This window comes from Lathamus discolor, chromosome 18, assembly GCF_037157495.1.
Source record: "Lathamus discolor isolate bLatDis1 chromosome 18, bLatDis1.hap1, whole genome shotgun sequence".
NCBI classification, from domain to species: domain Eukaryota; kingdom Metazoa; phylum Chordata; class Aves; order Psittaciformes; family Psittacidae; genus Lathamus; species Lathamus discolor.
Window position 1 is genome coordinate 1,036,424 of NC_088901.1, and position 27,800 is coordinate 1,064,223.

The following is a 27,800-nucleotide window of genomic DNA, read 5'->3' on the forward strand; positions in this document are numbered from 1 at the left end:
GGCGGCCATGCCACGAGGTCACAGCCCTGTGGCCACCATGGGGCCAGTCGAGGCCCGCCAGGACCTGGCGCACCCCGGGACCGGCCTGGCGCTTCCTGCCCGGCCCCGCCCGGGCACCCCCGCTCCCCTCTGCCCTCTGGGTCTCTCAGGGAGCTCCAGGCCTGGCCCTGCACCGCCCGCACTGCGCCTGCGCGGGGAGCGCCAGGAGGCGGGGCCGCGTGATCGGCGCAGGCGCGGCGCGCATGCGCGCTGAGGCCCCGCGCTGGGCTTGTCGTTGCAGCTTTAAGAGGGCTCGCGGCCTGGCGGGTCCGGCCCCCCCCCCCCTCCCCTCAGCCGCCTGGAGGGAGCCGCGGCCCCCCCGCCCCGCGCCAGCCCCGTCCTGCCGCAGCCCCGGCACCCCGCGGACCCCCCCACGGCGCCCCCCGGCAGGAGGTGAAGCTGAGCGGGAGCGAGCCCCGGCCCCTCAGCCCCGGGCTGGGGACAACTGAGGGGGGGGCGCAACATGGCGGAGGCCAAGGAGGAGGGGCCCGCCCCCCGTGCCAGGGTGAGTGGGGGGCGCGAGGGGAGGTCAAAGGGGAGGGGTCATCGGGCGGGAGGGGGCCCTGAGGGCCGGTCCCGCCGGGGCGGGGGCTGCGGCCTCCCCTCGGTGCTGAGCGGCCGGGCCCGGCGGGGGGGGACACGGGCAGCCCCCGGCCGCGGCTGTCCGGTCGCTGCAGCCGTGAGCAGGGCTGCCCCCTCCGTGCTGCGAGGCACGCTGCCCCCTGAGGCTTGCTTAGCGTCCTTTGGTGCTCAGGGACGAGTGTCCGGGCGTCACTCCCATGAGCATCTTTGCATCACCTGCATGATAAACGTGCAGGTAGCTGGGATCCATCAGCACCACCAGCCTCCCGGTCTAGAACCCACTGTTGGTGCTGCTCTTTATACATTCGCTGTGATTGTCCATGTCAAACCATAGTCAAGATGGCAGTTTGATCCAGACGCAGGTCCTCCCGCTGTAGCTGGTGTGAGCACCATCAGCTGCTGACCCTGTCATGTGGTTCTCCATCAGCATGGCACTGGGCACCCTCCTCTGCTGGAAGAAATACTTTGTCTTTTAACAAATGGAAGGGTCTTTGTGGTCCACGTGTTGAAGTAACTATGGAAGAATAACTTTTTAACAGGGCTCAATATAATCATGCAAACAAGTGAAGTCCCCCTTCCTGCACCATGTAACTTTGGATTGAAAGCTTCCCTGCAGGAATGAGGTTAAGTCACATTTGTGTGGAAGAGCCCATAGTCCACTACAAGACTCTGAGCTGTCCACTTCCCTTTTCCCAAAGATGAAGATGTTTTCCGGTTTTCCAGCCTTGAGAAAGACAAGAACACGCAAGTTTTCCATTCCTGTACATGAGAGAAGTTTAATTTGCTGAATTTATTTCAAGCAACATGAAACTTGCGATTGCAGTAAAACTAGTTGTTGCTAAACAGAAGACTTGACCTTCCAGGTTCTGACTGGAGGAGTTGTACAGATGTTTGTCTGCTCTGCAGTTCTGAAATGAGCATCGTCACTGAGTTGTCTTAGACCTGTGTCTTTTGGACACTCGCACTTATTTATAAGCAGACCTAAAGAATTTTGTGCAATTGCTCACAGATCCTCCATAAATGTGTAAGTCTTTGGGAGATCAGGATCTTGGCTACCTCAAGAAGTTTAAAGGGAAGAGGCTTCATATAGGACAACTAAACTTCATTCACAGGAATTGAAATGTTAGTGATGTAAGGAAATACATCATGAGGACAGTCAAGCATTGGAAGAGGTTGCTCAGAAAGGTTATACTCTACTGGTGTCCAGTGGGCTCTTCATGCTTCTTGCCATGATGTGCTCAATTTATTTGTCGTTACCTGGTATTGTCAGTGGAAAAAAAAAAAAGATTGTCTTTTTTCTTCTCAAGCTTGCCAATTATCTGCTAAGGAATAGCAGAAAAGTATTGTCAAGTTCATGTCCTCTTCATTGGCCTCAGAACAAATCATCTCTCTGTCAGTTGGCTAATTATCCATGAGGTGGAAAATCCAGCAGTCTCCATCAGTTACTGCTCCATCTGGCCTTGTACATGATGGAAAGCCTTGTGCTGGTGGCATTGACAACATTCTCCGCTCTTGCAGGAGCAAAGATCCAGGAAAGAGGAGTTGCCCCACACGAGTGAGGAAGGAGAAAGCACAACTTGGCAGTCTGGCTTGAAGGAAAATCCCTTCCTGGTCCCAAGCCTGACAGTAAGGTTAATCTTAATTGTGCCAGAAGGGTTCCTGTGAGATTTTAACAGAGAGTAGTAGCACCAGTGCACTGTGTTCTGTCAGTCTGTAACCTTTAGAGTCTGAGAGGTGAATTTCCTCTTTCTCTCCTCGCTATTCCAAAACCAGTTTATGCACCAATAAGTTCTTGAGGACCATGGGGAGAAGCGAATCCTTCCCATCTAATTGATTTACTGATGGAGACTATGAAGAATGAGATTAACATACTGTAAATACAGGATACTTGTGTATCTTCCATTAAAGCCATAATTAATGAGGTCTTGGAAGACCTGTGTATCCCATTTCTCCGTAGCTGTCCAGTTCCCGTTCTACAGGAGGTCACAGTGATGGACTCTCCCAGATCCCGTTCCTGAGGAATAATGAGCATTTCTTACAAAAAATCTGTTTTCTTTAGTGTGGAATAAACAAAGACTAATTTAATAACTTCTCCAGAGAGGAGCTGAGCAGGTGCTGGTGTGTTCAGGATTGTTCTTTTCGGTATTAAGATCTTTGGCAAATATTGTTATTCCAGAAGCGTTTAGGCTGGAACTGGCTCTTTGCCAGGCCCGTTGTGAGCAGTTGCTGTGTTTTAGCTCAATCCACCATAATGAGCCACAAAGTAAAACACAAAGTTTTTGCCAGTGAAAGACTGACGTGGAGGTTTTGTCTAATTTTGATTTAATAGTATCTACACAGTTTTTATGGCTAAACTTGTATTTTAGAGAAGGTTTGTTTCTGTCCCAAATCAAAACTGTTGCATTTTTTCTAACGAAAAGACACCAACATATTTAACTTTTCATAGCTGCAAAATAATATCAAGATTAACTTGGAAGGTGCTTGTATGGGGGTTTTAATTAGTTTATACAAATATTTGTGGCAATTCAACTTTAATTTGCATATTCAATAATATACAATAATATCCTTGTCTTGAACAGTTGATACTTTGAATAGAGTGATCTTTTATTTACGCCTGTAGGAGTGCAAACTCCTGTAATGTGATACTCCAGCTCTTGGAAATGAATTTGGTGTGAATAGGTGAACACCCGGTGGCTGCCTCAATAAAACAGCTTTAATTTTGCATGGCTTTAATTAAAAATTGAAGGATTGCCTCATTTAGAAAGGTTTGTGACGGGACTGCTCTTGAATGGTACAAAGACAATTATGAGAACATTTCTCTGCAAAGGCTTGTGCATCTCTTAGAGGATGCTTTGATGGCAGAAGTTTTGAATTCGCATTCTAAAAACCAAGTGTAACGGATCTCAGTTTTTCCACGAGGACTTCTCCCACTTTATGCGATACACAGAAGTCAAGTCAGCTCTTTATGCCCACCTTGAGGCCCTTTGCATGTTGAGGATAGTGGAAATTAATTCTGACGTTATCTCCACTTTTGTCTTATGTAATGACTGTTGTATCCCACCATTCCTTCCAGGCATTCCAATTGATGTTGGCTTTTCCCTCAGTTTATTGCAGTTTTTTGGTAACAAAACCAAAACTTAACTTTTACATTTGGTCCTTTTCCCTTTTGATAGCTGGTCCAGATTCCGAGAAATGTTTGAAGTCTTCTGAGAGGTTGGAGAAGTTCAGTATCAAAATCTCAGTCTTGGTCCTGAGTTCGCCAAGTGCTTGGTCCAAGATCAGGGCAGGGGAGGGTGTAGGAATAATTGCTTTCAATTTGCAATCTTTTTGTGCTTTCTGTACGCAGGTAACAGTTACCTGTCTGCTCTCACCTGGGTTCTCTGTACTCTTTCTGCCATCAGATGGGAATATCTGAAAGATCCTCTGCCCAGTCGTGGGGCAGCATGCATTGCTGCTGCAGGAATCTCTTCATTTCCTTTGGAAAAAGAGGGAACCTGAATCACTGGCCTAATAAACTAATGTTTAGTTGTCTAAATTTAGGTAAGAAGAGCCTGAGACAGAATTAGCACAACTGCACAGAGTTATTCCTACAAGAGAGATTTTGGAGTACTTGCTTTCTTTTATTATTTTTTTAATAACTTGTGTGTTTTTTTGAATCTTGATATTTGTTAAAACAGTCTAAAAAGCATTTCATCTTTATTAAATGGCTTTATTTGCCCAAGAAAGCCTTTATGGAATACAGTTCAGCCAATGCAGACTATTATCAGGCCTTTATTATGCTTAATATTTCCTGGCAGGAGTTGTTACAGTGCTCTGCAAAAAAAATTAAACTTTCTGTGTTTTTTGGCAAAATATCTGCTATCTCAAAATTAACTAGATTGGTTGAATATGTTTTAAGACATATTGGGGTGAGGATTCCAATACAAAGCAACCGTTAGCTCCATCACTTACCTGCAGGCAGAAGAACCAAGCAGTGCTGGGCCAGTGGTTGGAACTCTCACTCTGATGCTGTTCAAGTACTTGCAGGCATTTTGTGCAGTCTTGGTTGTTCGTAGAACAGGGCAGTTCTTGGGGCTGCATGAAGCCATCAGTCACAGGAGCTCTGATCACATAGTACCAGTGGGGTTTCTGTGGGGTTTTACTGGTGTTCAGGCAGTTCATTCTCAAGAGCCTTGGTTACTTGTAATAATATCTGCAAAGAAGGTGAAACATCCAACTGAACTGCCTGTTGTAAGAACCACTTCTTCACAGGAAAAGAAATAGTAAAAGCCAACCCGGGCAAAAACTACAAATGGGGCTGGAGTTGTAGGTTTTATGAGAGTTGGCAGCAAACTCTTACAATAATGGAAAGACATGCAGAACCTAATGGTAGATAAGCTGATTCACCAGTGTGGGCTATTAACATCTAAACCATTCTGTGAAGGAGGGCTGATGATCCCCACTGCGTTTATCAACAAGCAGAAGGTGCTGTGTTTGTCAATTTGCCCAGTTTGCATGAAAACCATCTTGTAGGCTTCCTTTTTGGGGACAGATTATAATGAAAAGCAGATGACTTCAGCTTATACCTTTCACTTTCATTAAAGATCAATTGACAGAAGGTTGGGCTTTTTCCCCTTTTAGTAATGTAACTGTTACGAAGCAGTTACTGAGATGGTTCATTATCCTCTTGGGAGAGACATTGAGTAGAAGGATCTTTCTGAGGTTATAGTGCCAGTCCTTTACCCCAGATTCTTACCCTCACTGCTTCTTAGTTTTATATGGACTGGTTTTCCCTTAAAAGATGTGGTGATGTCTCTCTCTTTAAGAGCTACTCAGCTTCTGAATTCAGTGGAATTAAGGGGATTGCTTGCTTTGTAGAACATGGTCTTCTAAAGAGCTATACTTGTGAAAGCTTGGCCAGAAGTATACATTTGTAATCTGGGCAGTGCTGTCTTCCTTGTGGGATGCTAAAATATGGAACTAAAATGAAATACTTGTTTTGGAGTGATTACCCGCTGAGTATCACAGCAGAAACATCCATTGTTACGATACGGACCCTGCTCTGATTTTGGTGATTTTTACATCCAGTCTAGTTCTTCTGACTTACGCTGTGAGAAATGGGAATTCCCTTTGTTTCTGCTCACTTACAGATTTGGTGTCGGTGGTTTGTAGTGTCTTCAACAGCAGCAGGAAAGTTCAGTGCATAGCCATAGTGAGGTTTTGAGGAGAGAAGTTCTTTGTTTTTAAAGGAAAGCCTTTCTTGTGGATGTCTTGGTTTGTTTGCTTGCTTGATGTGTGTTTTGTGTCTGGGTGTGTTTGCTAATTGCCAAAGCCCACACGTCTAGCAGGCTTCAAATCAGCGCATCAAACTGATGTCTTTCAGAACCCCATTGCAAGGTGATGCCTTCTTTGTGGAGCTGCTTCCTTCTCAAATCCATGTTTTGTGGGCAGATGGGAGAAGGGCTCTGGTTTTTGTAAGTAGGTTAAAACCACTGATCATTCAGAGTAAGCAAGGCATGCTGAAACTTTCTGTGTGTTGACAGGCTCATCTACTTGCTGCTGTAGAGGTTGGTAACAGGCTGCAGCCTGTGTGTGCACATTGGGTGGATCTGAAACCATGAAGTCAACAGGGGCTTTATTTGGAATTGGCCTGTGAATATTCAGGCAGCTCAGGGATGTCTGGAATAGCTGGGGACAGACAGGGCAATACACTGATGTGCTGACCCGTGTGCTGTCTGGTGAATCAGTCAGTATTCTTAAACCTCACAAGTGAAGGGCACCAGCATGTGCCTGAATCTTCTTTCCTGATACTTAAAGACTGAAGATGCAAATTAATGGTGAAGTTAGTGAGATGCAAGGTACGAATGTGTTTCTTGAACAGAAAGACAGGGAGCCACAAGAAACTGAAAAATGCCTGCCTTTGTCTGTTTATGTGTAGAGATGAGTGGCTAGGATTTGCCTTTAAAAAAGCCCGTCCAGGTATCGATTTCATTCCTCTTAGCCTCGATTAAAAATGATCTTTTGAAGCCTTGAGCATGGCGCAGATGCCCAGGGAAGCCTCAAGGCCTCAGAATCCTCCAGGCTCCCTCTCGGAGTCTCCCCGCCCTCGGCTCCGAACCCGTTCTCCCCTGTGAAGAGCCACGCGTGATGCCCAGCACCGCAGGGGCGCGGGTGCGGGCCCCGCGCTGGCCGCAGCCGGGGCTGCTAGGGGGCTCTGCAGGCCCCGCGCCGCACGCCGAGCTCTATGGCTAGCCTGACCCCGGCGGGTTCTCTTCCTGCCGCAGCCGTTCTTTTCCTGTAGCAGGTATGTGCAGCAGGCTGGCTCTTTGTTACCCTCTGCTCTTCCCTCCCCAGGTGCTCCGGAGGTAGGAATCGATAGGGCTGGCTGTGTTTCGGTAGGAAGCAGCTCCGGGAGAGACCCCGCTGCTTGACTGTGCTCGTACCGCGGAGCTTTCCCGTAGCAGAGGTGCAGCGCGGCTGGCTGCTGCCTGGCATCCCTTCCAGGGGTGGCATGTGTAAAAGGTCAGGGGATGCTTCCTGAGCTCACCCCTCGTGCTTCAAGAATAGCAATTACAATTTCAATGACTTTTTCCTTCCAAGTTGTGTCTTCCTTATCAGTTTAATGATTTCTGAAGTTTGGGGGTGGGGGGAGGGTTGTGCTGTGTTTACAGGGACAAGGCCGCTGTACCGACCAGAAACTGAGAACCATCTCTGACTAATTTTAATTGCAGTTTACTTAACATCTGCTTCCTTTCCACGGTTTGCTTACAGATGCAGTAAAACCTAGGATCAAACTTCAGAAGGCCTGCTAGAAAGATACATGCCTGTGTATGTGAAGTTGTGGTGCTGTTTTGTTCATTTTAAAGAAATCCTCTGGTTTGCAGTCAAAACAATGTTGTAGCCATAGGCACCTTCTCTCTTTATATTGCACCAAAATGCAGCAATTGTTTGATTTATGGATGCTGTGGCACTGTTCGAGTATTGAAGAGGTTTTTAGTTAGATTCAAGTGTAAACAGTGGCCTTCTGTCACCTGCTCCAAGCAAAGCCAGGTTAGTGCTGAGGATGTAGCACTGTTCCCCTGGAGTCCTATATACAGTTGTTAAAAAATAGCAGCATACCTACTGGATTATTATTTTTTATATAAAAGCAATACTGTCTTTATATAAATAGTGATCTAAAGCAAAACACATTGATTCCAGGAATAGCTGACTGTTTTGTCACCATTTCTGTATTCTTGTTTCCTTTATTTAGTGCAATCTGAGTGCTAGTGAGACAGAGTCACTAAGGAAAATGTATCCTAAACCATTTAATTTTGCTAATATCAAGCTTCAATTGTTCTGTCTTAAGCTCTTAGGGAATGTTCACTACCTAAAAGCACTAAGTAGTATTAAGCTATTCTCTGGCAAAATACTAGCCAAAGTGCTTGAATGAAGGTGTTTTAAATTATGATGTCCTGGAGTTTTGTTGTACAACTGCAAGTGCTTTTTGAGAACTGTGTTGAGGAGTTAAAGCTTAGAGTATTTTAACAGAAATTTTACTGTTCTTGATCCTTTCCACTCTGTAGTTATTTAGGACTTAATCTGGGATATTTGAGTGCCTTAATTCCGTCAAAAGGACCCATAGGGAATGCCGTCCAGTGGATCAGGTTAGTGTTTGCTGCGAGGGTACTTTTATTCCACTAATGACCAAATCTTTAAAAATCTGAGCAGAAGAAATAAAGGGAATTAAGAGTGATGGCAACTGACCAGGACTGGTGAGAGAGGGAATTGCCTTGCAGAAATGAAATAGAATAATGTAGAAATAGGATTGTGAGCATTATTGTTTACATTTCTGTGTAGTACAAGACCAGTGAAAGCCAATTTATGTGACTGATTAAGGTGATTTCATGTAACTATTGCTATACAAAATTTCCTTCTGAGATGGCATTAAACAAGATTGTAATAGGATTCAGGAAGGGAACAGAAATGTATGTAATTGAGGGACTATCCCACATTCATTCAGAAAAAAATATATGAGCCCTCATCAAGGGCTTATGCCAGTTATAGATTGCTATGGAATGAGTATGGGATATATATATATATATGTATATATTTATGTGTACGCAAATACATATGTATCCATGTAGAAGCATACAAACACTTCCCCTAGTTTCCTCTCTTTGGTTTTATACCATGTGGGAGTTCTGATGCTGTTCACCATCAGAAACTAGATGGTGGTTAGATAAGACTGCTCATATTATCAGATGCTGAAGTTCCTGTTATATAAATACTTCTAGTGGAAGCTTTTGACCACAAACATAGATCTTCCTCTGCACCTAAAACCTCTGAAAGGAAGAAAACATTCAAGATGATCTCTTTATTCTGGTAGCCTCACAAAAGAAAGAGAAAAGAAACAAAATAGGGTGGGGTTTTTTCCTAGGATGACCTCGTGGTTGGGAAGTGTTTTGGATTCCTTCCAGGTAGATTGTAAATGTTTTCCAACTTGTCCAAAATGTTTCTGGTAGTCTCTAATGTGCTCTTGCAGGTGGCCCCTTGTGCTGACTTCAAATGAAACAGAGAGGTCCAGACTGCAAAATGTATTCTTTTCCTAATAACGGCATTTCTGGTGTTGTCACCTATTAGTAAAAGATCTGTTGTCTCCAGAGGAGGAGGAATACCCAGGGCTTGGATCTATAAGGTAACTGGGACTGTAGTAGAACCTGGAATACTTTTCCACAGGTACTCTGGATCTCAAAAGAGTTAAAGAACTACTTTGATATAAACCTCCTTCAAAGAAAGGATGAGCTAATGCTTCGTCTCAGCTGAAAACTTCTCTTGCTTGACCTACAAATTGTGTGAGACTTTTTTGGAGAAGAAAGAGCATTACTGACAGGAAGCAAGAAAAGCGTCAGGGGAGGTCAGTGTAGAGAAAAGGACCCAGGCTATCTTGGTTTTGCCTCCTAGGGCTTCATTTTCTGATATTATTATTAAATGGCAACAAGTTCCTCTTTCTGTTCTTCTACAAAACCAGTACAGCACCACTGTGTGTGTCCTCAGCACCTGGTGTTAGCACTAAGTATATCCACTATTTATGGGGATTCATTTTACACTGGTGTAAACTTGGTTGACTACAAGTGGACTTCCAGGTCAACATTAAACTTGCATCTGTGGAGACATCCGAGGGTCATTATAGTTGTAGCGGGACTCAGGCCTTCCTGGAAAGTGTTTCCTTACTTTTTCCCTCTGGATAATTACCACAAATTGACTTGCATCAGCCTCGTAGAAATGTGTAACTTTCTTTTTTCCCTTGGGTTCTGTATTTCACTTTTTCAGCCTCAACTGTCTGTTCAGAGAAGCTGGAAAGTTTTGGTGAAGTATCAAAGTGTCTTGATCTTCACAGTGCTTGATAGATTCTTGCTATTCCATGTGTGTCGTATTAAGCTGAAGCAGTTAACTCTTGTAGACCTGGAAGTGATAGTAGAAAGAGACTGATGGGCTTTTTGCTGTCAGATGAACCTTGGGAAAATATGTTGTCATCCTTTCCCAGAGCTGGCTGCTATCAAATTGATAGTTCCCATCACAGTCCTCTAGAATATTGGATTTATCAACTAAATGACTTGAGTTAAATGAAATTAGAGATCATCCCTTTGCTACCAAATCCCATTACTTTCCTTAAGATGGCTTAAGAATTGAAGTGTGAGCAGGATCTACCAGAAAAGAAAGTGTTGAGCTGGAGATGTAGAGAAAGGAGAGATGACTTCAGTGAATTGCTGTTATCTTTTAGGCGGAAGGGAAGGATGCTAATGAGTTGGACATTCTAAAGGAAACTTTAATTATGCCGGGTGCTCATAGTTCTTCAGACAGCAGTGCAGCATGCCATCAATTTTAATGTCTGGCAGAGAATACTTAATGTAAATGGATGTTTTGCACCGCATTCAGCGTTGTCAGCTGGTGGTTCTGCAGTTATGCTCCCGCTGACACCCATTGTCTTGTTACTGTCAGGAAGTTAACCATTACATTTCACTGTTCCTGGAAAGGGGACATTGCCTGGTAGGGAGATGAAACCTTCGGATCTGCACAGCCCAAGTCAGTGGCAGCTGGATATGCTGCTGTTGTGCCATTTATATTGTTCAGAGGAAGTGAAGGATCACAGAGCATCAAAGGGGGAAGAATCTATGATCCTGACCTGGTACAAGTATGTCATATGAAAGTGCAAATCTTGACATGTCCTTCCTTCTCTCCTGCACCTTCTCTGGGAAGCAGTGCTAAGTCTGAATTGTCATTGTGTCCTTTTTTTATGTACTTGTGAACCTGTTGGGGTACATGTGACTTCTCAGTGATGTGAGAGTCTTAATCCATAGAACTTTGCTTGGGATGAGAAGCGAAGGTGGTGGAGTTGTGACCCTTCTTGTTGGTTTGGTTTTCATCGGGTACTTTTTAGCAAAGTCCATGGCAGCTGACCAAGATAATGATACAGTGCTTTCCTTTTTACAGTTTGAAGATAAATCTGATGCGGTATTTGATATTACAGAAAAATGTAAGTATCTTTATTTATTTATATAAGGTGACAGTTTCACAAAACATTTCTTAGAAGTATCATTGCTGCTGGAAAAGACTGTCTTGCCCTTCTCCACGCCCTTGCTGCTCATTCCCTTCGTGCATTGCCTTCTCCACAAGTGTTACAGATGAGATGCATTTAATGGGTTTTTTTGTTAGTTTTACTCAGTTCAGCTTCTGCTTCACTATGTGGTGAGTGGGATGGAACTGTTCCTTATGTCAGCAATGTTTTACCAGTAATGTTGGCCCAAGAAGGTTTAGAGTATTCGAGGAATTGCAGCATCAAACAGATTAGCAAAGGACACTTGCCCTTGTCCTTTGTTACATGTAAAGTTGGTGAATTTTTTGACCGTTTTTGGGCTTTTTCTCCCTAGGTGGTGAAATTCTGGATGCAGAAATGTCAGAGGACACTGACAACAACCTAACGCCTGCCCTCGACAGCATATCTTATGGAATACAGAATCGAACAGGATCTGAAAACTCACTACTGGATGATGATGATGATGATGATGATGATGATGATGATTTCTTTCTGAACTCTGGGGATCTTGCAGGCATACCCGTTGTGGGGAGTGACAACGAAGATGATCAGAATTTCACTCCAAAAGACACTCTTTCTTCAGCAATTTCTGATGAAGACCATTTGGAAGAGGGCAAGAGAGTTACAGATCATGACTTGGACAGTGAAAAAGAAATTCAGGTTCAGAATGCAATCCAGAAGGATCTCGCTTCACCATTTGAGCAGGGCCCTGTATTTAAATCAACTCGGAAAGATTTTAGCATAACAAGAGATAATGGCAAAGAGACTTTTTCAGCAAAGGACAAGAATAGAGAAGGACAGTTTCAAGATCGTGAAAAACGGTTGGAAAAAATCCCAAAAGATACGGATTCTAGATTGAAAAGCAGTTTTCTTGACAAAGCAGGTAACTGTTGGCGTCGTAGACCTGGCTACCCAGCAAAGAGGAAGAAAGAACTAGACAGAAATCAGCAATAGGGCTAGTTATTAAAAACACCATCTTGTTGAAGAGAACATGCAGAGCTGTACTCAGGGAAGCATTTCATAAAGAACCCTAAACTACGGTGAACTCTGGAGTAGAACCATGAGTTGCAGAAGGGCCTGGCAGCATTAGGGGTGTCTCATCTTCCACAGCTTGTTTCAAAGCCTCAACATATCCTTTGTTGCTGTGGTTTTCTAAACCAAGCTGGGTGACAATTCAAGCTTCCTTTTGTTTTGTCCTCACCATATTTTACAGACCTTGGAACTCCTTAAAGGAAAAGTTGATGAAGTTTAGTTGAAGTTGATAGCTGGGAAAGATTTTTTTGGAGCAAAGTAGTGATTCTTCATGAATGTGCATATACTTAAAGCAGCATGCATTTGATAGTACCAGCACGGAAAGGCTTGCTAGAAATGTGTTAGTGTCTGCAGGAAGTCAGCCAGAGAGTAGCTTGAGATCTGCTTTTCCTGGGAGAGTGCTCTCCTTCTGCCTTAGATACCTGTGTCTTGGACTTTGTCCAGCCAACATGGAGAGAACCAGAGATGCCTGTGATCTGTTTCTCATTTGAGGGAGCCTGACAGTCGCCAGTAGTCTTTCTGCCCACACACACTTGGTTTTGATTTCCCAAGCACTGAAAGTTACAGTAGAAGGGTGAATGAAGGAGTTAGGAATAACCAGGCTGGAATGTGTGATTTAATTGTATTCAGAAGACTGTATGGAGAGAGGGTTGGTCAGCAAGTGAGAGCCTCCTGGCTGCTTGTTCAGATTCACAGCTTACAATTCTGGTATTTAAACTTTGTATGTAAATCAGTGCTTCCAGGTGGCACAAATGATAGAGAAGCAATACAGATATTTTTAAAATAAAGAAGAGTTAAAGATGTCTCATTACTTTTACCTTCAGGTGGAAATCAAGTGAGGAATATTTCTGTGCAAAAGATGTATTCCAGAAAATTGTAAATAGCTGCAGTTACAAGGTTGTGGCTGAAAGCTGTGCAGCCTCAGGTAGAGCACTCAGTAATTGAAATAGAAATAGTAAATGCTTGTAGGCAGCATCCAGGATCCAGGCAAATCCTGAGTTTTTATAAGATATGTGCTAAAAAACTACTGTTTCCTGGGAAAGAGGGCAAAGGCAAAAAAGAGTAGAACAGGAAAGAAAAGGATGAAAGTTGTTGCTCTGAAAGGTATTCTGTGATTTAAGTGTTGAAACCAGATTGTTCAGAACCCACAGGGGTGTAGAAAATTCTGAAGGAACAGTTTGCCTCAGAGTATCACAGCCATTTTTTTGGAATAGAAAAATAATGACCCAATAGAATAGTAATAAAATGTCAGTTCTCTTTAAGGAATACCATCTTATTTGCAGGGAGGAGAAAAGGAAGTAGTTTTAGCACTTCTGAGGTGCTGCCAGACTATGGGGTTGGGGATCAGCATGAGACTCTAGATAGCTTTAAAGGAAATGCATTGGACTCTGTATTCATTTATATTTAATGTATATGTTTTCCTCAGTTCATAATCAAGTAGAAGAAACATTACGGACGCAGTTAGCTCCACAAACTCCAGAAACTAACTTCAGGGTAAGCTATAGATCTTTCAACCACTTTTGCAAGTGCAGCAATATACTGGAATAATTCAAAATACGTATTTTGTATTTGAGTGTAAATTTTGAGTATCAGGAAAACTGATCTTCTGACTCTTAGCCATCTTTCCTCCTTAAGCAGTGCATATTATTTTGTAAAAGTTTGCTGACCCTCTCTTTGGATTGAGGATTCTTTTGGTAGCCACTTTGATGTTCAGCATGGTCTGACTGACTGGTGAGTGGAATCTAGACCTGGATGCATCCATCTGGCCTGCTGCTTTTTTTCCAGATGAGACAGGGAACAGCTTTATCAACAGGAGACACTGCCCAAACAACTGAATGCCCCTACTGACAACCAACTTAAAGAGCTGGGTGGCTTCCGCTTTGTCCAGAGGAGTGAAAAGGATTGGGGGTGGGATGACAGAGGGTGCTGCAGGGAGGTAGAGGCAGCAGCTTGCTGCCCGTCGTGTCTCCCACCTTCCAGTGGCAGGACCCATTTCTCTTGGTGAGCAACAGAAACTCCCCTTGGTAGCAGCCCAACTCCTAATGGCAGTTGCAGGAGGGTGAATTCTTTTTCATATTATTGTTTCAGGAGTCTAGCTACCTATTTTCTAGTAAGGAATCTATTGGACAAGAGCTGGGGAATTCCTTTGCACCAAATATTAGAATTAAGGAGGAGCCTTTGGATGACGAATATGATAAAGCTATGGCCCCACAGCAGGGACTGTTAGACAAAATTAAAGATGAACCTGATAATTCCGAGGTAAGTTTCCCATTGCATTTCTCATTTTGGTCTGACAAGTGACCGCATAAGCTGGATGAAAATTCAGCAATTTATTTGGTTTGTTGACCGAAATTTAACTAGTTTAGTAGAAGGATTTTTCCCTCTTAAGCTACCATGAAACCCAAACCCCCAACTTCTTGATGTCATGTTACCATGTCACTGAAAATGTTTTGCTTTTCAGTTAGAGACAAAGCAAAGTGCCGTAAAACTTTTGTGATTGAATCTGTGTCAGTATAGACACTTTATCTCAACTTGGTCTCACTAGGAAATAAAATGCAGATCATGTTTCACTGAATACTTTGTGAGTAGTCAGATGTGTAGTTGAAACGACACATCGCTGCTACTTCCCTCTTAAAGGTTCTCTTTGCAAGCACAGTGGTTCGTTGTTTTTCTTGTTCTAAATTAACACTTATAGGTCTTACCTTAGCAAAGCATTTAAATATGTATAGGTCAGTGAAGTCAATTTAACCATGTGTTCAAGAGACTTTCTCACTTGAGACTGACATTTTTTATGATGATATAGGGACAAGTCCACTAATTGCAAAACGGAGAAAGTGACCTATGGATTGAGTGGTGCTGGGGCGAGGATTGCTGAGCTCTAGCTGGTCCCTTTGCCACTGGTTTGCTGCAGGACACCAGGGAAATGATCTGTGTTGCAGTTCCTGTCTCCTCACTGCTAATGTTTGGGTTACATGCCAAACTTTACATGGAGTTAAAGGTGTGCAGATCTTCCAAGAACATCCCACTTGCGTCAGCACGAGAGTGCTGGTGTTCTTGTGCAGGCATTAGTTTTCCTACCATCAGTCTGTGCTTCTGCTAAACCTCCTCTGCTCCCTGGTCCTATCTTCCCAATGTGTTTTCTTCTTTTCCCATGATACTCTTGGTTTAATAAAATAAAGAAGCAAACAAAGTGTTTGAAACTGTTGAGATTTCACTGCCCTTCTGATTTGTTCAGTGTCATGAGATTGGGTTTATTTTTCCTTAAGCATATATAATGGCAAACCACGTGTAGGTTGGTTAAATCTCTATTCTTTGACCTCCTAGGATGGCATCTGTTGTGTGGATTTGTGGGGAATGCAATGCAAGATGTCCATGGTTATCAAAGATCATATTAATAAGTAAAAGTGAAGACTTGAAGGATTTAAATATCTGTTGTGGTTTAGATGGACATTATCAAATACTATATTGTCCAAAAGATTAATTCCTGGAGTAAAATCCTGGAATCATCAACTCTGCCTGATACTGGAGAAGTATGAGAACTGATGAAGGTTCATTTTGTTTTGCTTTAGATTGGAATTAATGTGGGGGTTTGTTTTTTTCATCCATTCTGAAAGAGAAGAGCATTTCTGGCTGTGACCAATAGTTGGAGCTGAACTTCTTGCCTTTCAGCAGTTTCACTGCTGTGAAACTATGCTTGATCATGCACAGTTGATGTCAGGATTTGCCTCTTATTGACTAAGGATAAAACTGCAGTTAAAATGCTTAAAATCCTGTCTGTCTGCAAAGAACTAGTCTTTAAATTGTTCTATTAAAAAAATGGTGCTTTAAACCCCATCATCACAGCATGCGCATGCACAGCTTAAAAGCTTCTTTCACTTGAGCTTTGAGTGTTTTAGTCTGATGATGAATGAATACCATTGCCTGTACTCCCGGGAAACCTCTTGGAAATAGTTTGGTAGCCTTAGTGAAGAAATTTGTCGTTTTCCCACAGGAGTAAGAGAAGCATTAAGTTTAAGCATGTGTTACATGGATGCTGGTGTGTGATTTTAGGAGATGGCTTAAGCTGAGGGAGCAGCTTGGTGCCACTGAGAAGTGAGAGCTTAACTTTGCTCAGTGGTTTTGAATTGGCTTACCTTGCAGCCAGACAGCAGCTGTGAATTGAGCGCAGTCGTAACGTGACATCATGCCTCACTACTCTCAGATGACTGTAAGTAGGTTAAATCTTACCATCTCTGGAGTTCCAAGAGATTATGCTTTTCAGCCTATTAAGATTTACATGTAGAGTGTTACAAGCTGCTTTATGGTTCACATTTCTACGGAGAGCATGAAGCATGGTGTCAAAGTATGAATAGCTGCTGTGGAGTCAGCTAGTAATTTATAGTATGTCAGCTACTCCACAAGCGACTGCCTGCAGGGATTTTCTCATCTTGCAGGAAGTGTAAGGTTATTCCCCTCTCGCTGAAGCCAGTCAGAGCAGGGACTGTGATGGTCTGGCTGTAGTGGTGCCAGCTTTGGTCTGCTGAGAAGCTTCACCTTAGGCTACTCTGAGGTACTTAACTCATGATTGAGTACCACATGCTTCTCACCATCTAGGTCCCAGTCTCTATTTCATTATTATCATCTGTTAATGTGAAGACAGAGTTTGTTTCACAGGGTGGGAGCAGGGACAGCAGAACACTTCTAGATGGGAAGTTTGTGTGATGGAAAGCAGAGGATTCCCTTAAGCTTTGTCTGGGTGAATTCTGAGGTGTCTTGGAGTACAGCTGGCAGGGGGACTGCACCTGCAGCCGTGCTTTTCTGTTTCCCCATGAGACCCTGGCTTGTAGTTTGCTGTGAGCCTCTGGGCAGGTTCTGTGTGTGGCTGTCGTACAGCAACATCTGTAAACCTGGCATTTGGAGGAGGCTTAGGGGACTCTCTTGTCCTTAAGATTGAATGCAACATTATGAAAGAATAGAAATCATGTAACCTGTTTTTACATGTGTGTATTTGTTCTCCTTTTCCTTTCCTTTTGTTATAGGAGTACGGCCAACAGCCAAAATCTCAGGAAGGGGAGCTGAAAATCAGTGCCGTATTTTCAGTCAGTGGCAGTCCTCTTGGTAAGGAATAGCCAAGACTTAACTTTATTTAAGTCTGTAAAATATGTCACCTTTGCAAATAGCTTGCAGGTTATTCTGGATTTCATTTGCTACGTCTGACCCCAGTAGGAAAAAAGAACTAGTAACAATAAAGAACAATAAAATTCAGAAATTCTAAAACAATTGTATTTGAGGCATAGGAAAATTGACTATTTTTTAGGGATGTTAAAAGTGCGTTCTCAGTCTTAAGAGTAGTTGAAACAATCTACACAGAAAACGAGCATAGAGCATGTAATTATGGAGAGTTCATCTGCTATTTAATTCTCCTTTAGACTCTGACAACCCACATGAAGTCATAAGCTTTGTGCTTGCCCCTGCACACAAGTGAGTTGTGTTTAAATCCATCTCTAACAGTTACTCTATGTTTTCTCTGCGTGTTTTTTTTTTCCTTTTAGCTCCACAGCTGTCATCAGGTTTCCAGCCTGCTGTGGCATCCTCTGGCATGAGTAAAATGCTTCCTTCAGTTCCAAGCACAGCTGTTCGGGTTTCCTGTTCTGGCTGTAAAAAAATCCTGCAGAAGGGGCAAACCGCATACCAGAGGAAAGGCTCTACCCAGCTCTTCTGCTCCACACTGTGCCTCACTGGATACACTGTTCCAGCTTCTCGCCCACCAGCTTCTACCAAGAAAACCTGCTCAAGCTGCTCAAAGTAGGACGGGGCTTTAATTTATTGTAGTAGTAATTTGAAACTCCTCTGCCAGTGTTGAGAGAAAAATAAGGAGAAAGTTCAGTTTCTTAAATCTGGCAACAAACAAAACTGTAGATGGGAGATAAGAGATAGAAAGTTGCAACACGAGTCAGACTGTTTTGGACTCAACTACCTGGTGATTAGAAATTGTGACTTTTTTGGTCCCTACCCCATTATGATTGGTATTTTCATTGATAAAGGGGGTTATTCCACCCATCCTGCTTTCTAATTTTATATTTTTTAGTAGAGACTGTAAAAACAGTTCCCTTTTCCCAGTTTCTTTTGAAAAGATTTAGTGACGCCGCTTGATGTATTTATAGGCCACTCCTAAGTCCAGGTGCAAAGTGGTTCACAGAATACCTACTTGAGAATTTTACTTCTTAGCTATTTTCCTAATAGGCAAAGAAAAATGAGGTCAGGTATTTAGCTCAGCAAAAAGAAAAGCTTTAAATTAAATGAATCCACCCTCTTCTAGAGAATGTTTAGTCTGCAGAAAAGGACAGCAAGTTGACATGAAGCCAGAATTAATTCTTTATCTGTTTGTTTTTCTTTTTATCCATAGAGACATTCTAAATCCAAAGGATGTAATCACTGCCCAGTTTGACAATACGAACTTCAGTAAGGATTTCTGCAGCCAGTCTTGTCTTTCTACATACGAACTGAAAAGGAAACCTGTTGTTACTATTCACACTAACAGCATTTCAAGCAAGTGCAGCATGTGCCAGAAGAATGCAGTGGTAATTGCAAACTTCTTTTTCATTTTAATTTCCATTAGACCAGGACGACTGGTTATCTGAGAGGTGAACATACATATTCTCTCTATCTTTGTTATATATTCTTTCTTTTCTTCCAGATTAGACACGAAGTGAATTACCAGAACGTTGTACACAAGCTCTGCAGTGATGCCTGCTTCTCCAAGTTCCGCTCAGCTAACAACCTGACTATGAACTGCTGTGAGAATTGTGGAGGATACTGCTACAGTGGCTCTGGACAATGTCACGTCCTTCAGATAGAGGGACAGTCAAAGAAGTTCTGCAGTTCAGCGTGTGTGACAGCATACAAGCAGGTATATATTGATAGAACACTAAAAGTATGTCTTTGATTAGATTTTGAGTGTTCCAGGAAGCACCCAATTTATTACTTGATCATTTTGGTTACTGTCTAAGTCTAAGGTAACTCCTTTTGCCATTCAGTGCTTAATCTTTGCCCCGACATGTTGCACTGTTTCCCTGACCACTGAACTGACTACCAGAGTATTCCAGTGTGGGAAGACACACTGGGCCCCCTCAGCAGCAGTCCACTGTGACTTCTCTCAGCCTTTGAGGTGCTCCCCGTTTGAACATTCTCTACTAAATTGTAGCATTTGAATTAAATGGAGAGGAAAAGTAATAATTAGTTGATAATTATTATATTCATGTCAGTGATTTATTTCCAGGTTAATAAAGGCACTTAAGTTCCAAAAGAATGACCAATTTTCGTGTTTCCACAGAAGTCAGCTAAAATTACACCTTGCACGCTGTGTAAGGCTTTGAGATCGTCAGTCGAGATGATCGAGAGCGCAAATAACTTGGGAAAAACTGAACTCTTTTGCTCTGTTAACTGCTTGTCAGCGTATAGAGTAAAGATGGTTACTTCCGCAGGTAAGTTTATCCTTTCACTTCTTTAGAAGCATAATTTCACATAGCTCATGCCTAAACTAATTTGTGTTGGAAGTTAAGGCTGATAGTCTTTTCTAGGAGGGTGGGAGGTGGCTTTGTTTTTTAAAGGGAGGTGCTGAGATGGGATCTTAAGGACTTCTGACTATAGATAAACCTAACAGCTTTGTTTTTAGTGAGTTTAAACATAACAATAAACCTTAATCTATTTTTTTCTCTTGCAAGTGCAGCTGGTATGTTGCCCAGCTAGACAAATCCACTCCTCTGAATGTTTGCCATATCCCTGCTGTGACTGTTCAGCTCCTTGTTCTCCAGGGTGATCAGCTTAGCTACCTCTGCCTAATGTTGCATTGAGCTAGGCAAACGTATTCTCAGCTGTTTTTCTTGTAAAATGGAAAAATGCTTACTGACATCCTAGGGATACTGGGAGATTAATTAAAGGATCTGGCAAGCAACAGGCATTGCAGCTGCAGTGTCTGCTTCTGTAGAAACTTAATCTTGAGCTTCTGTACGTACTTTGGCTTGTCATTCAGATTCTCTGTTCTTTTGTGCACAGCGCAAAAGTATCTGCAATACAGCCTGATGTTGCATCAATTGCTTTTTCTTCTCTGTTTCATCCTCAGGTGTTCAAGTTCAGTGCAACAGCTGTAAAACCTCATCACACCCTCAGTATCATTTGGCTATGTCTGATGGGAGCATACGCAATTTTTGCAGCTACAGTTGTGTAGCAGCTTTTCAGGTATGACATTTAGGATTTCTTCTTAGCTGAATTAACAGACTAATGAATTGGTGGTGGAAATACCTGGGATGTTGGGTGAAATCTATAATATTGTAAAATGAGCTCTATTCCTCAATGTGCTTTCCTGCAGAATCTGTTCAACAAGCCTGCAGGAACAAACTCCTCAGTGGTACCTCTGTCACAAGGTCAAGTCATTGTAAGCATTCCCTCAGGGGCGATGGTATCTGCAGGTGGAACCACCTCAACTGTGTCCCCCAGCTCCGTGAGCAGTTCAGCTGCAGCTGGTCTACAGAGGCTGGCTGCCCAGTCCCAGCAAGCCACTTTTGCCCGCCCTGTTGTAAAACTCAGGTGTCAGCAGTGCAACAGATTGTTTACAACCAAACCAGAACTGCTTGACTACAAGGTAATAAATTAGGACTTTTCAAGCTCATATTTCTTAACAGAAACCCAAGAAATAGTATATGCAGTGGCCTGTCAGTACTGCTCTGTCGCTTACTGTGACCTGCTATGAAGGAATTTGGAACTGATCTTGGTATCATTTAATGATTCTTAAAATTAATACTGATACTAGCTCTTTGATCTTAAAAACAGGAAAACCTCTGGAAAAAAACCAAACCCTATGAGTGCCTGCCTAGGCAAGCACATTCCTGATTCTTGGTCCCAGAGATGATCCTTTTAATGCAAGGACAGAGCACGTTGTTGAAGGCTTTCTGCAGAAAACTGTGCTGTATTTGTTATAAAGCTAAATGAGGAGGCTTATCTGCTGTCCATTGTTGATTTCCAAGGGCATGATTATGCTTCTGAGCTTTTATTAAAGATTAAAATATATGATTTGGAATGTGAAACATTGAAACATTAAACCCAAAACATTCTGGCTGTGGTGCAGGGTAAAATGTTCCAGTTCTGTGGGAAGACCTGCTGTGATGAATATAAGAAGAAGAGCAGTGTAATGGCAATGTGTGAATACTGCAAAATTGAGAAGATTATCAAGGAGACAGTGCGATTCTCAGGCGTAGACAAAACGTTCTGTAGTGAAGGTAAGGAAGGGCAGCACTGTGTCTCGCACAAATCAAGTCAGAAGTGTTCTGTCTTAAAATTACTGGTGATAAGAGAAACCTAATCTTTTTAGGTTAGAAAACTGGGAATGTTTTACATTTAGAAACACAGAACTTTGTCCACACTATGCGTGTTCATCTTTCAACATTATTACAGACGTAACTAAACACAAGAACGAGCTGCTGAGCAAATGTAATTTTGATATTAAAGGATGTTTTTTGGTTTTTTGCTATTTTCTCTTCTTTTAGGTTGTAAACTGCTCTATAAACATGACTTGGCTAAGCGCTGGGGAAACCACTGTAAAATGTGCAGTTACTGTTTACAGGCTTCCCCTAAACTGGTCCAGAATCTCTTTGGGGGGAAAATGGAGGAATTTTGCTCTGAGGAGTGCATGTCTAAATTCACAGTTTTGTTTTACCAGGTAAGCAGTATTCTTACATAGCAACCTCTAGAATAGAAATGTGTTAGCAAAAGAACATTTGTACATCAGGAACTATGTGAACTACCTGTAGTTGAGTTCTGTGTCCATGGGAATATGTTCTATGTATGTGAGAGATTGAGTAAATCCTTCTAAACTTTTGAGGACCAGTTTTCTATGTAGAGAAAACCTAATACAGGGAAGATAGATACTGAATGCTATGTTGCTGTATGTTACCCTGTAAAAATGATGCACCCTGACAGATTTCTTCACGCTGTATTTGCTGAACAGGATGCAAAGGGGTTTTTATACACTTTGTTGCTATTCACAAGTGTGTTTAATTTTTCCCTCGCTTTTTTTTCCTAGATGGCAAAGTGTGATGGTTGTAAGAGACAAGGTAAACTCAGTGAGTCCATGAAATGGCATGGGGAAATCAAGCATTTTTGCAATCTGCTGTGTATTCTGTTGTTCTGTAAGCAGCAAATTGCTTCTGACCCTCCACCCCCAAACAACACAGGTAAAACAGACTGGGGATACTATTGTCTTTTGGTGTGCATGATAGTGATATGGAAATGTATTTGGAAACTGGATTCAGTGAACTTTTAAAGATGTATCTTTTACGGGGGGGGGGGGTTGAGAAGAAACAAAAGCACTTGCTTTTCAGACACTTTCATAACACACAGTTTATGGGTAAAATGTACTGAAACCTGTTGAAGACATGTTAAATACCTACTTGTCTCCTGTACTTGACACCACATAGCCAGATATGGTAGAATGTTAACGTTCATTCAACAAAAAAAAAAAACAAGTGATGAAGTTAGTAGACTTAATAGTTGTAAATAGAGATTTCCATCTATGCACTTTAAATAGCCGGTCCTATGTAGTCTGTAGGCATATGAGGAGTTACCGCTTCTGTGTCAGTAAGTGTTGATTCTTGAAGTGCCAATGCCAAGATTAATGTGTCCAATAGCTGTTCCCTTGCTCATTATTTTAGCGGATGGAATGGGAAGGAGGGTGGGAATGAAGCCCACAGGAATAGGAACTGTGAGTTTCTGTAGGGAATGAAATGCAAAGGGAAGAAAGGAAGAAAGGCCCATAAAGACAGGAAGAGGAAGCGAAACAAAGGGCAGAAATAGCACTGATCCTAAAGAGGGGCATAATTTCCCACTGAGTGATGGTGACTGCAACAGTAAGGTACCCAACAAGCAATAAGGAATATTAACTGAAAGTTTATGGTGTGTACCAGGCCATACTCAACTCCTCAGCTTTGTGCATATCTGCTGCTTACATTAGTGGGAGCTGTTTGCCATGAATAAGAGTAAAATATATAAGTAACTTTATACTTCCAAGCCATAACTGGACAGTGTGACATTCCTGATCTTGTCAGTACATTTGGCTGTTACTAAGGAGAGCAAGATGCTTGCTTCTGCAGAAGTGGGCCTGTGGCCTCAGCTGAGGCAAGTGCAAAACTGGTCTCCAGGCGTCTCTCTGTCCTGGGGACTTCCAGGGTGATGGAGTGCCTCAGAACAGTGTTGTTGGATGAAATGTGGTGATTCGTGGTGATGTGTTAATGAATGGTGCTTTCAAATGGAAAGAACCTAAAAATTCCTGTGAGAGGCTCATAAAATTCACCTCATTCAGTATTTGTCAGGATCTCAGCTGTCTCCTGTACTACTTATGTTCTGTACCAAGCACAGTGAGGCGTCCAGTCCTCTTATCTCCTGAGTGCTTCTCTAATATGCATAGTATTAGAAAGAGAAAGCCACTTTCATCCTATGGCGAACTTCTGAAATGTTCCAGTGACTGGAGAAAGCTGAAGTTTGCTTGTGGAACCAGCTCCTATTTACACTGAAACGCTGCAGTTTGGCACCTGTATTCCTTTCTCATGCAGCAGGCTTTTTAATTTGGAGTTAAATCTGGAGGGTGGGTGTTGTTTCAGAAATGCTCTTTTATGAATTATTGCTTATTTTAGTTTTCTTATGCTCATTCTGTCCAGCAAATCTTTCTATGGCACCAGCTTCCTCATCAGGCCCTCCTTCTTTGAGAAAGGACTCAACTCCTGTCATAGCACATGTGGTGTCCCTTGCAAGCACCCCTGCTGCCCAGCCTACAGTTAACTCCAACAATGTTTTACAGGGTAAGACTGCTGCACATACCTGCATTTTTAAATCTCTACTCTTGAACATTGATATTTGCTCAGGGATCTTTTCCAGCTGAGGACAAGAGCCACTTCTTCATTCTGCTTCGCATCAGTGCAGACAGTTAAAGTTTTGTCTTTCCTTATCTAAATAACGACTTACATTTATGTACATACACCAGGGAATGAGGTTCAGTGGGAGTTCTTTTTCTTGACCTTGTCAGAGTTTGGGTTATGGTCCTTGATGTACACAGGCTATTGTATGTTTTTTTTCCTTCACAGGTGCAGTCCCTACTGTGACAGCAAAAATAATAGGAGATGTAAGTTTTATGAGAGCCTCTTTTTCTCACTTTCACCCAGATTGTATCAATAACAAGTAAAGTACCCAAGAATTTTGCGCTGACATTTTGTAACTGCTTTTCCTGGTTGTGACTGGAATTTAAAAGGCATTCAGCTTGCAGGTGTGCTTTTGAAGTAATGGATAGAACTTGTACAGTATAAAAGTCTTTCTGTGTCTACTGACAGCTTGGTTAGAGGTTTTAAGACAAAGCTTGTCAAATTGTCGCTCTTGAGATGCCTGTAGTTCTCAAGCAATTCATGTGTGGCTTCTGTACTCGAGGCCACCTTCAGTGCCCAGAAATGGGATGTGATGTCAAGAGGAATAGCGTAGGAGGAAGGGGACCAGCATAGGCTGCTGGGGCTTGAAATACATCATTAGCAAGCTGGGTTTGCGATGGTTTTTAAATGATCTTTTTTATCACCAAGGGGAGTTTTAGATTGCTCAGTCTCCCGTAGTAGAGAGCAAATACAAATCTTACGATATCCATCAAACCAATATTGACTCTGTCCTCATGTATTTTTCCAAACAGGCCAGTACTCAGACAGATGCCCTAAAGCTGCCATCATCGCAACCACCTCGGCTTCTCAAAAACAAAGCATTGTTGTGCAAGCCAATCACACAGACTAAGGCCACCTCATGCAAACCCCACACACAAAACAAAGAATGCCAGACAGGTACGTATCTAATCCACCTGTTTTATAGAAGTCTGTATTGCAGTTGAGAGAGCAATGAGTGATTTATGTAATGGAGAGAGAGTATATAAAACTGTATTTTAGAACCTTAAATCGTTTTCAGTTTGTTGTATGGTATTTTCCAAGTAGCAGTTACAAGGCATTTCCTATTCATTGAAATCCATGAAGCTTCATGTGTGATGAGTCTTACGCACACTCTGGAGTGTACCTGGTGGTCATATCTTTAAGCAATTTTTGTTTTGTTCTATTTTTGGTATAACAGAAGAAGAAGAAGTTGTTCAACCCCAGATCATTGTGGTACCTGTTCCTGTGCCAGTGTTTGTGCCAGTGCCCCTTCACCTCTACACTCAATACACACCAGTTCCACTTGGGATGCCAGTACCTGTAAGTTATACTTCAGTTCACTAGAGAAATTGTTACAGTCTTGCTCCTGAACAGGACACAGAGCAGTGTCATTGGGTTTTGAGACTAGTCATGCAAGTGGTATTTGAAGTCCTTGAAACCATTTTCTTTCTTTATCACATCGCGTTTGGTTGATCATCATTATACAAAGCTACCAGTTTGCAGGGTTATTGCAGAAATGAAACAAGTTGTCCAGGCTGGAATGATTTTAAAGTTAAATTCAGTAGTCTTAAAATATGTGTAAGATTAAATGAGAAGAACCTTCCTTGTGTATTTGCTGTTTCCCTTCACCCCCAGACATGCTGTCTAATCAGTCTAATCTATCAATCTAATGTTTTCCACGTGTTCCATAGGTACCAGTTCCCATGCTCTTCCCAACTACCCTGGATAATGCCGATAAGATCATTGAAACTATTCAGGATATAAAGGAAAAGATTCCCACAAACCCATTTGAAGCTGACCTCCTTCAGATGGCAGAAATGATTGCAGAAGACGAGGAGAAAGAAAAAACACACTCTCATGGTGGTATGTGATGTTTTTAAAAGGTGCTGGATATAGTTGCACCTTCCTGAAGCTTTTGTAATTTCACAAAGGTTTATCAGTCAACATTCAGTAGTGATACTTTTGTTGACAGTAACAAGTTGCTAGAGGTATTATCATTGTGCATTAGGAGGAGTCAAAATCAAGAAGACAAAGCACCTGCATTACAAGAATATTTTCCTATCAGGCTTCTTATGGTGAATTCTTAGAGGGTGATGCAGGTTAGACTGTGTTGGACAGTGATTATCCCATTTAATAAACGTGGAACAAGCTGAAAAGAAATAAACGAAATATCTTGTCTAAAATGACTCAAATAACAAACATGGAAGGATGGAAATGTTTGGAAAAGCAAGTATGGGTTAGTTCTGCATTCCTGTTTCTCCCCTAGCAGCATGACCAAGGTAGAAAGCTGTTAGGAGAACTGTAGTGGAGAAGAGGACACGTCACGTGTGTTAGTGCTATGACCTAATACATAGATTTTTGGTGTTCAGAGTATTTTGTATTAGTTGTGTAAGCTGTCAGTCATTTGTAGATACAGATTTTCTTCTTTTTCTAAAGGATCTCAGACATCTGAGCATGAGCTCTTCCTGGACCCCAAGATATTTGAGAAAGGTCAGTTAGATTTTTTTTGTAAATGGATTTTGATCCTGCAGTATCTTTTCTTACAAACTCCTCTTTTTGTCCGCCGTTACCCATGATATATCTGATCATTGTCATTACAGACCAAGGTAGCACTTACAGTGGTGATCTAGAATCGGAAGCGGTGTCCACTCCGCACAGCTGGGAGGATGAGTTGAATCACTATGCCTTACGATCAAATGCCCTGCCAGAACCAGATCCAGAACTGAAGCAGTTCTCCAAAGGTGATGTGGAACAGGACCTGGAGGCTGATTTTCCATCAGGTGAGTATAATGTGAATAAAAATGCATTGTTGTATAAAAGTACACAAATTTTCTGAGTAAGCATTGTACCAGCAGCCAGCTTGTGAAGGATATGAGTAGTAAACTGGATATTTAAAGCTGCAGTAATATGTCAGCCCTGCAAAAAATGACTGGATTTAAAATACTACTGATGTCTTTAAAGATAGTGTTCTACAGAACCTCTGACAAGGAGTAGCAGGTAGCCTTGCTTGACTTCTTTGAATTTATCCCTTCTGTGTCCCTAGGTATAATCCTGGAATGATTTGGTTGGAAGGGACCTTAAAGCTCACACAGTTCCAACCGCTGCCACAGGCAGGAACACCTTCCACTGGAGCCGCTTGCTCCAAGCCCCTGTGTCCAACCTGGCCTTGAGCACTGCCAGGGATGGGGCAGCCACAGCTTCTCTGGGCACCCTGTGCCAGCGCCTCAGCACCCTCACAGGGAAGAGCTTCTGCCTAAGAGCTCATCTCAATCTCCTTTCTGGCAGGTGAAATGTAATCTGAGTGTTGCATAAGAATGTTTGCCTGAATAGGTACACCTGCTGAGGAGACCTTTTCCCTCTTCTGTGAATTTACTTTATTTATACAGAAGGTACATGGATTGTGTAGCTGTTCAAAGGTAAATCACTATTTGAACATACAGGTGTGATTGTCAGATGTAAAGTACTCCGTAGTATCTAAGTGACACTTCTACCTGGGCTGTTAAATCGTACAATTAAACTCTTAATGGTGTTGATTTGACTTCAGACTCATTTGACCCTCTCAGTAAAGGACTGGGTTTGCATTCACGTTCACGAGCAAGACGGAGACATAGAGATGGCTTCCCACAGCCAAAAAGACGGGTAAGAAAGTACTTCTGGAACACAAGTTC

The 27,800-nt window shown here is 42.4% G+C and overlaps 1 protein-coding gene across 7 annotated transcripts in view; it reads left to right on the forward strand.

Moving 5' to 3' along the window:
• The first annotated feature begins 282 nt into the window (after positions 1 to 282).
• Positions 283 to 27,800, forward strand: part of ZMYM4 (zinc finger MYM-type containing 4) — a 39,185-nt gene continuing 11,667 nt past the window's right edge. Inside the window, exons 1-23 of one of the 7 annotated variants that reach the window (XM_065697910.1) lie at positions 283 to 544; positions 11,074 to 11,116; positions 11,511 to 12,059; positions 13,635 to 13,702; positions 14,297 to 14,467; positions 17,227 to 17,305; positions 17,740 to 17,992; positions 18,594 to 18,768; positions 18,885 to 19,097; positions 19,521 to 19,671; positions 20,310 to 20,425; positions 20,556 to 20,828; positions 21,312 to 21,462; positions 21,730 to 21,902; positions 22,266 to 22,416; positions 23,896 to 24,036; positions 24,319 to 24,356; positions 24,906 to 25,050; positions 25,331 to 25,452; positions 25,824 to 25,995; positions 26,569 to 26,622; positions 26,733 to 26,912; positions 27,677 to 27,771. In XM_065697910.1, the coding sequence (XP_065553982.1) occupies positions 503 to 544; positions 11,074 to 11,116; positions 11,511 to 12,059; positions 13,635 to 13,702; positions 14,297 to 14,467; positions 17,227 to 17,305; positions 17,740 to 17,992; positions 18,594 to 18,768; positions 18,885 to 19,097; positions 19,521 to 19,671; positions 20,310 to 20,425; positions 20,556 to 20,828; positions 21,312 to 21,462; positions 21,730 to 21,902; positions 22,266 to 22,416; positions 23,896 to 24,036; positions 24,319 to 24,356; positions 24,906 to 25,050; positions 25,331 to 25,452; positions 25,824 to 25,995; positions 26,569 to 26,622; positions 26,733 to 26,912; positions 27,677 to 27,771 (3,555 nt within the window). In that variant the 5' untranslated portion in view covers positions 283 to 502. Of the gene's footprint in view, positions 545 to 9,261; positions 9,278 to 9,478; positions 9,497 to 11,028; positions 11,117 to 11,510; positions 12,060 to 13,634; positions 13,703 to 14,296; positions 14,468 to 17,226; positions 17,306 to 17,739; positions 17,993 to 18,593; positions 18,769 to 18,884; positions 19,098 to 19,520; positions 19,672 to 20,309; positions 20,426 to 20,555; positions 20,829 to 21,311; positions 21,463 to 21,729; positions 21,903 to 22,265; positions 22,417 to 23,895; positions 24,037 to 24,318; positions 24,357 to 24,905; positions 25,051 to 25,330; positions 25,453 to 25,823; positions 25,996 to 26,568; positions 26,623 to 26,732; positions 26,913 to 27,676; positions 27,772 to 27,800 lie in introns of those variants that run through there. The other 6 variants (XM_065697904.1, XM_065697905.1, XM_065697907.1 and 3 more) reach the window with 6 other exon arrangements.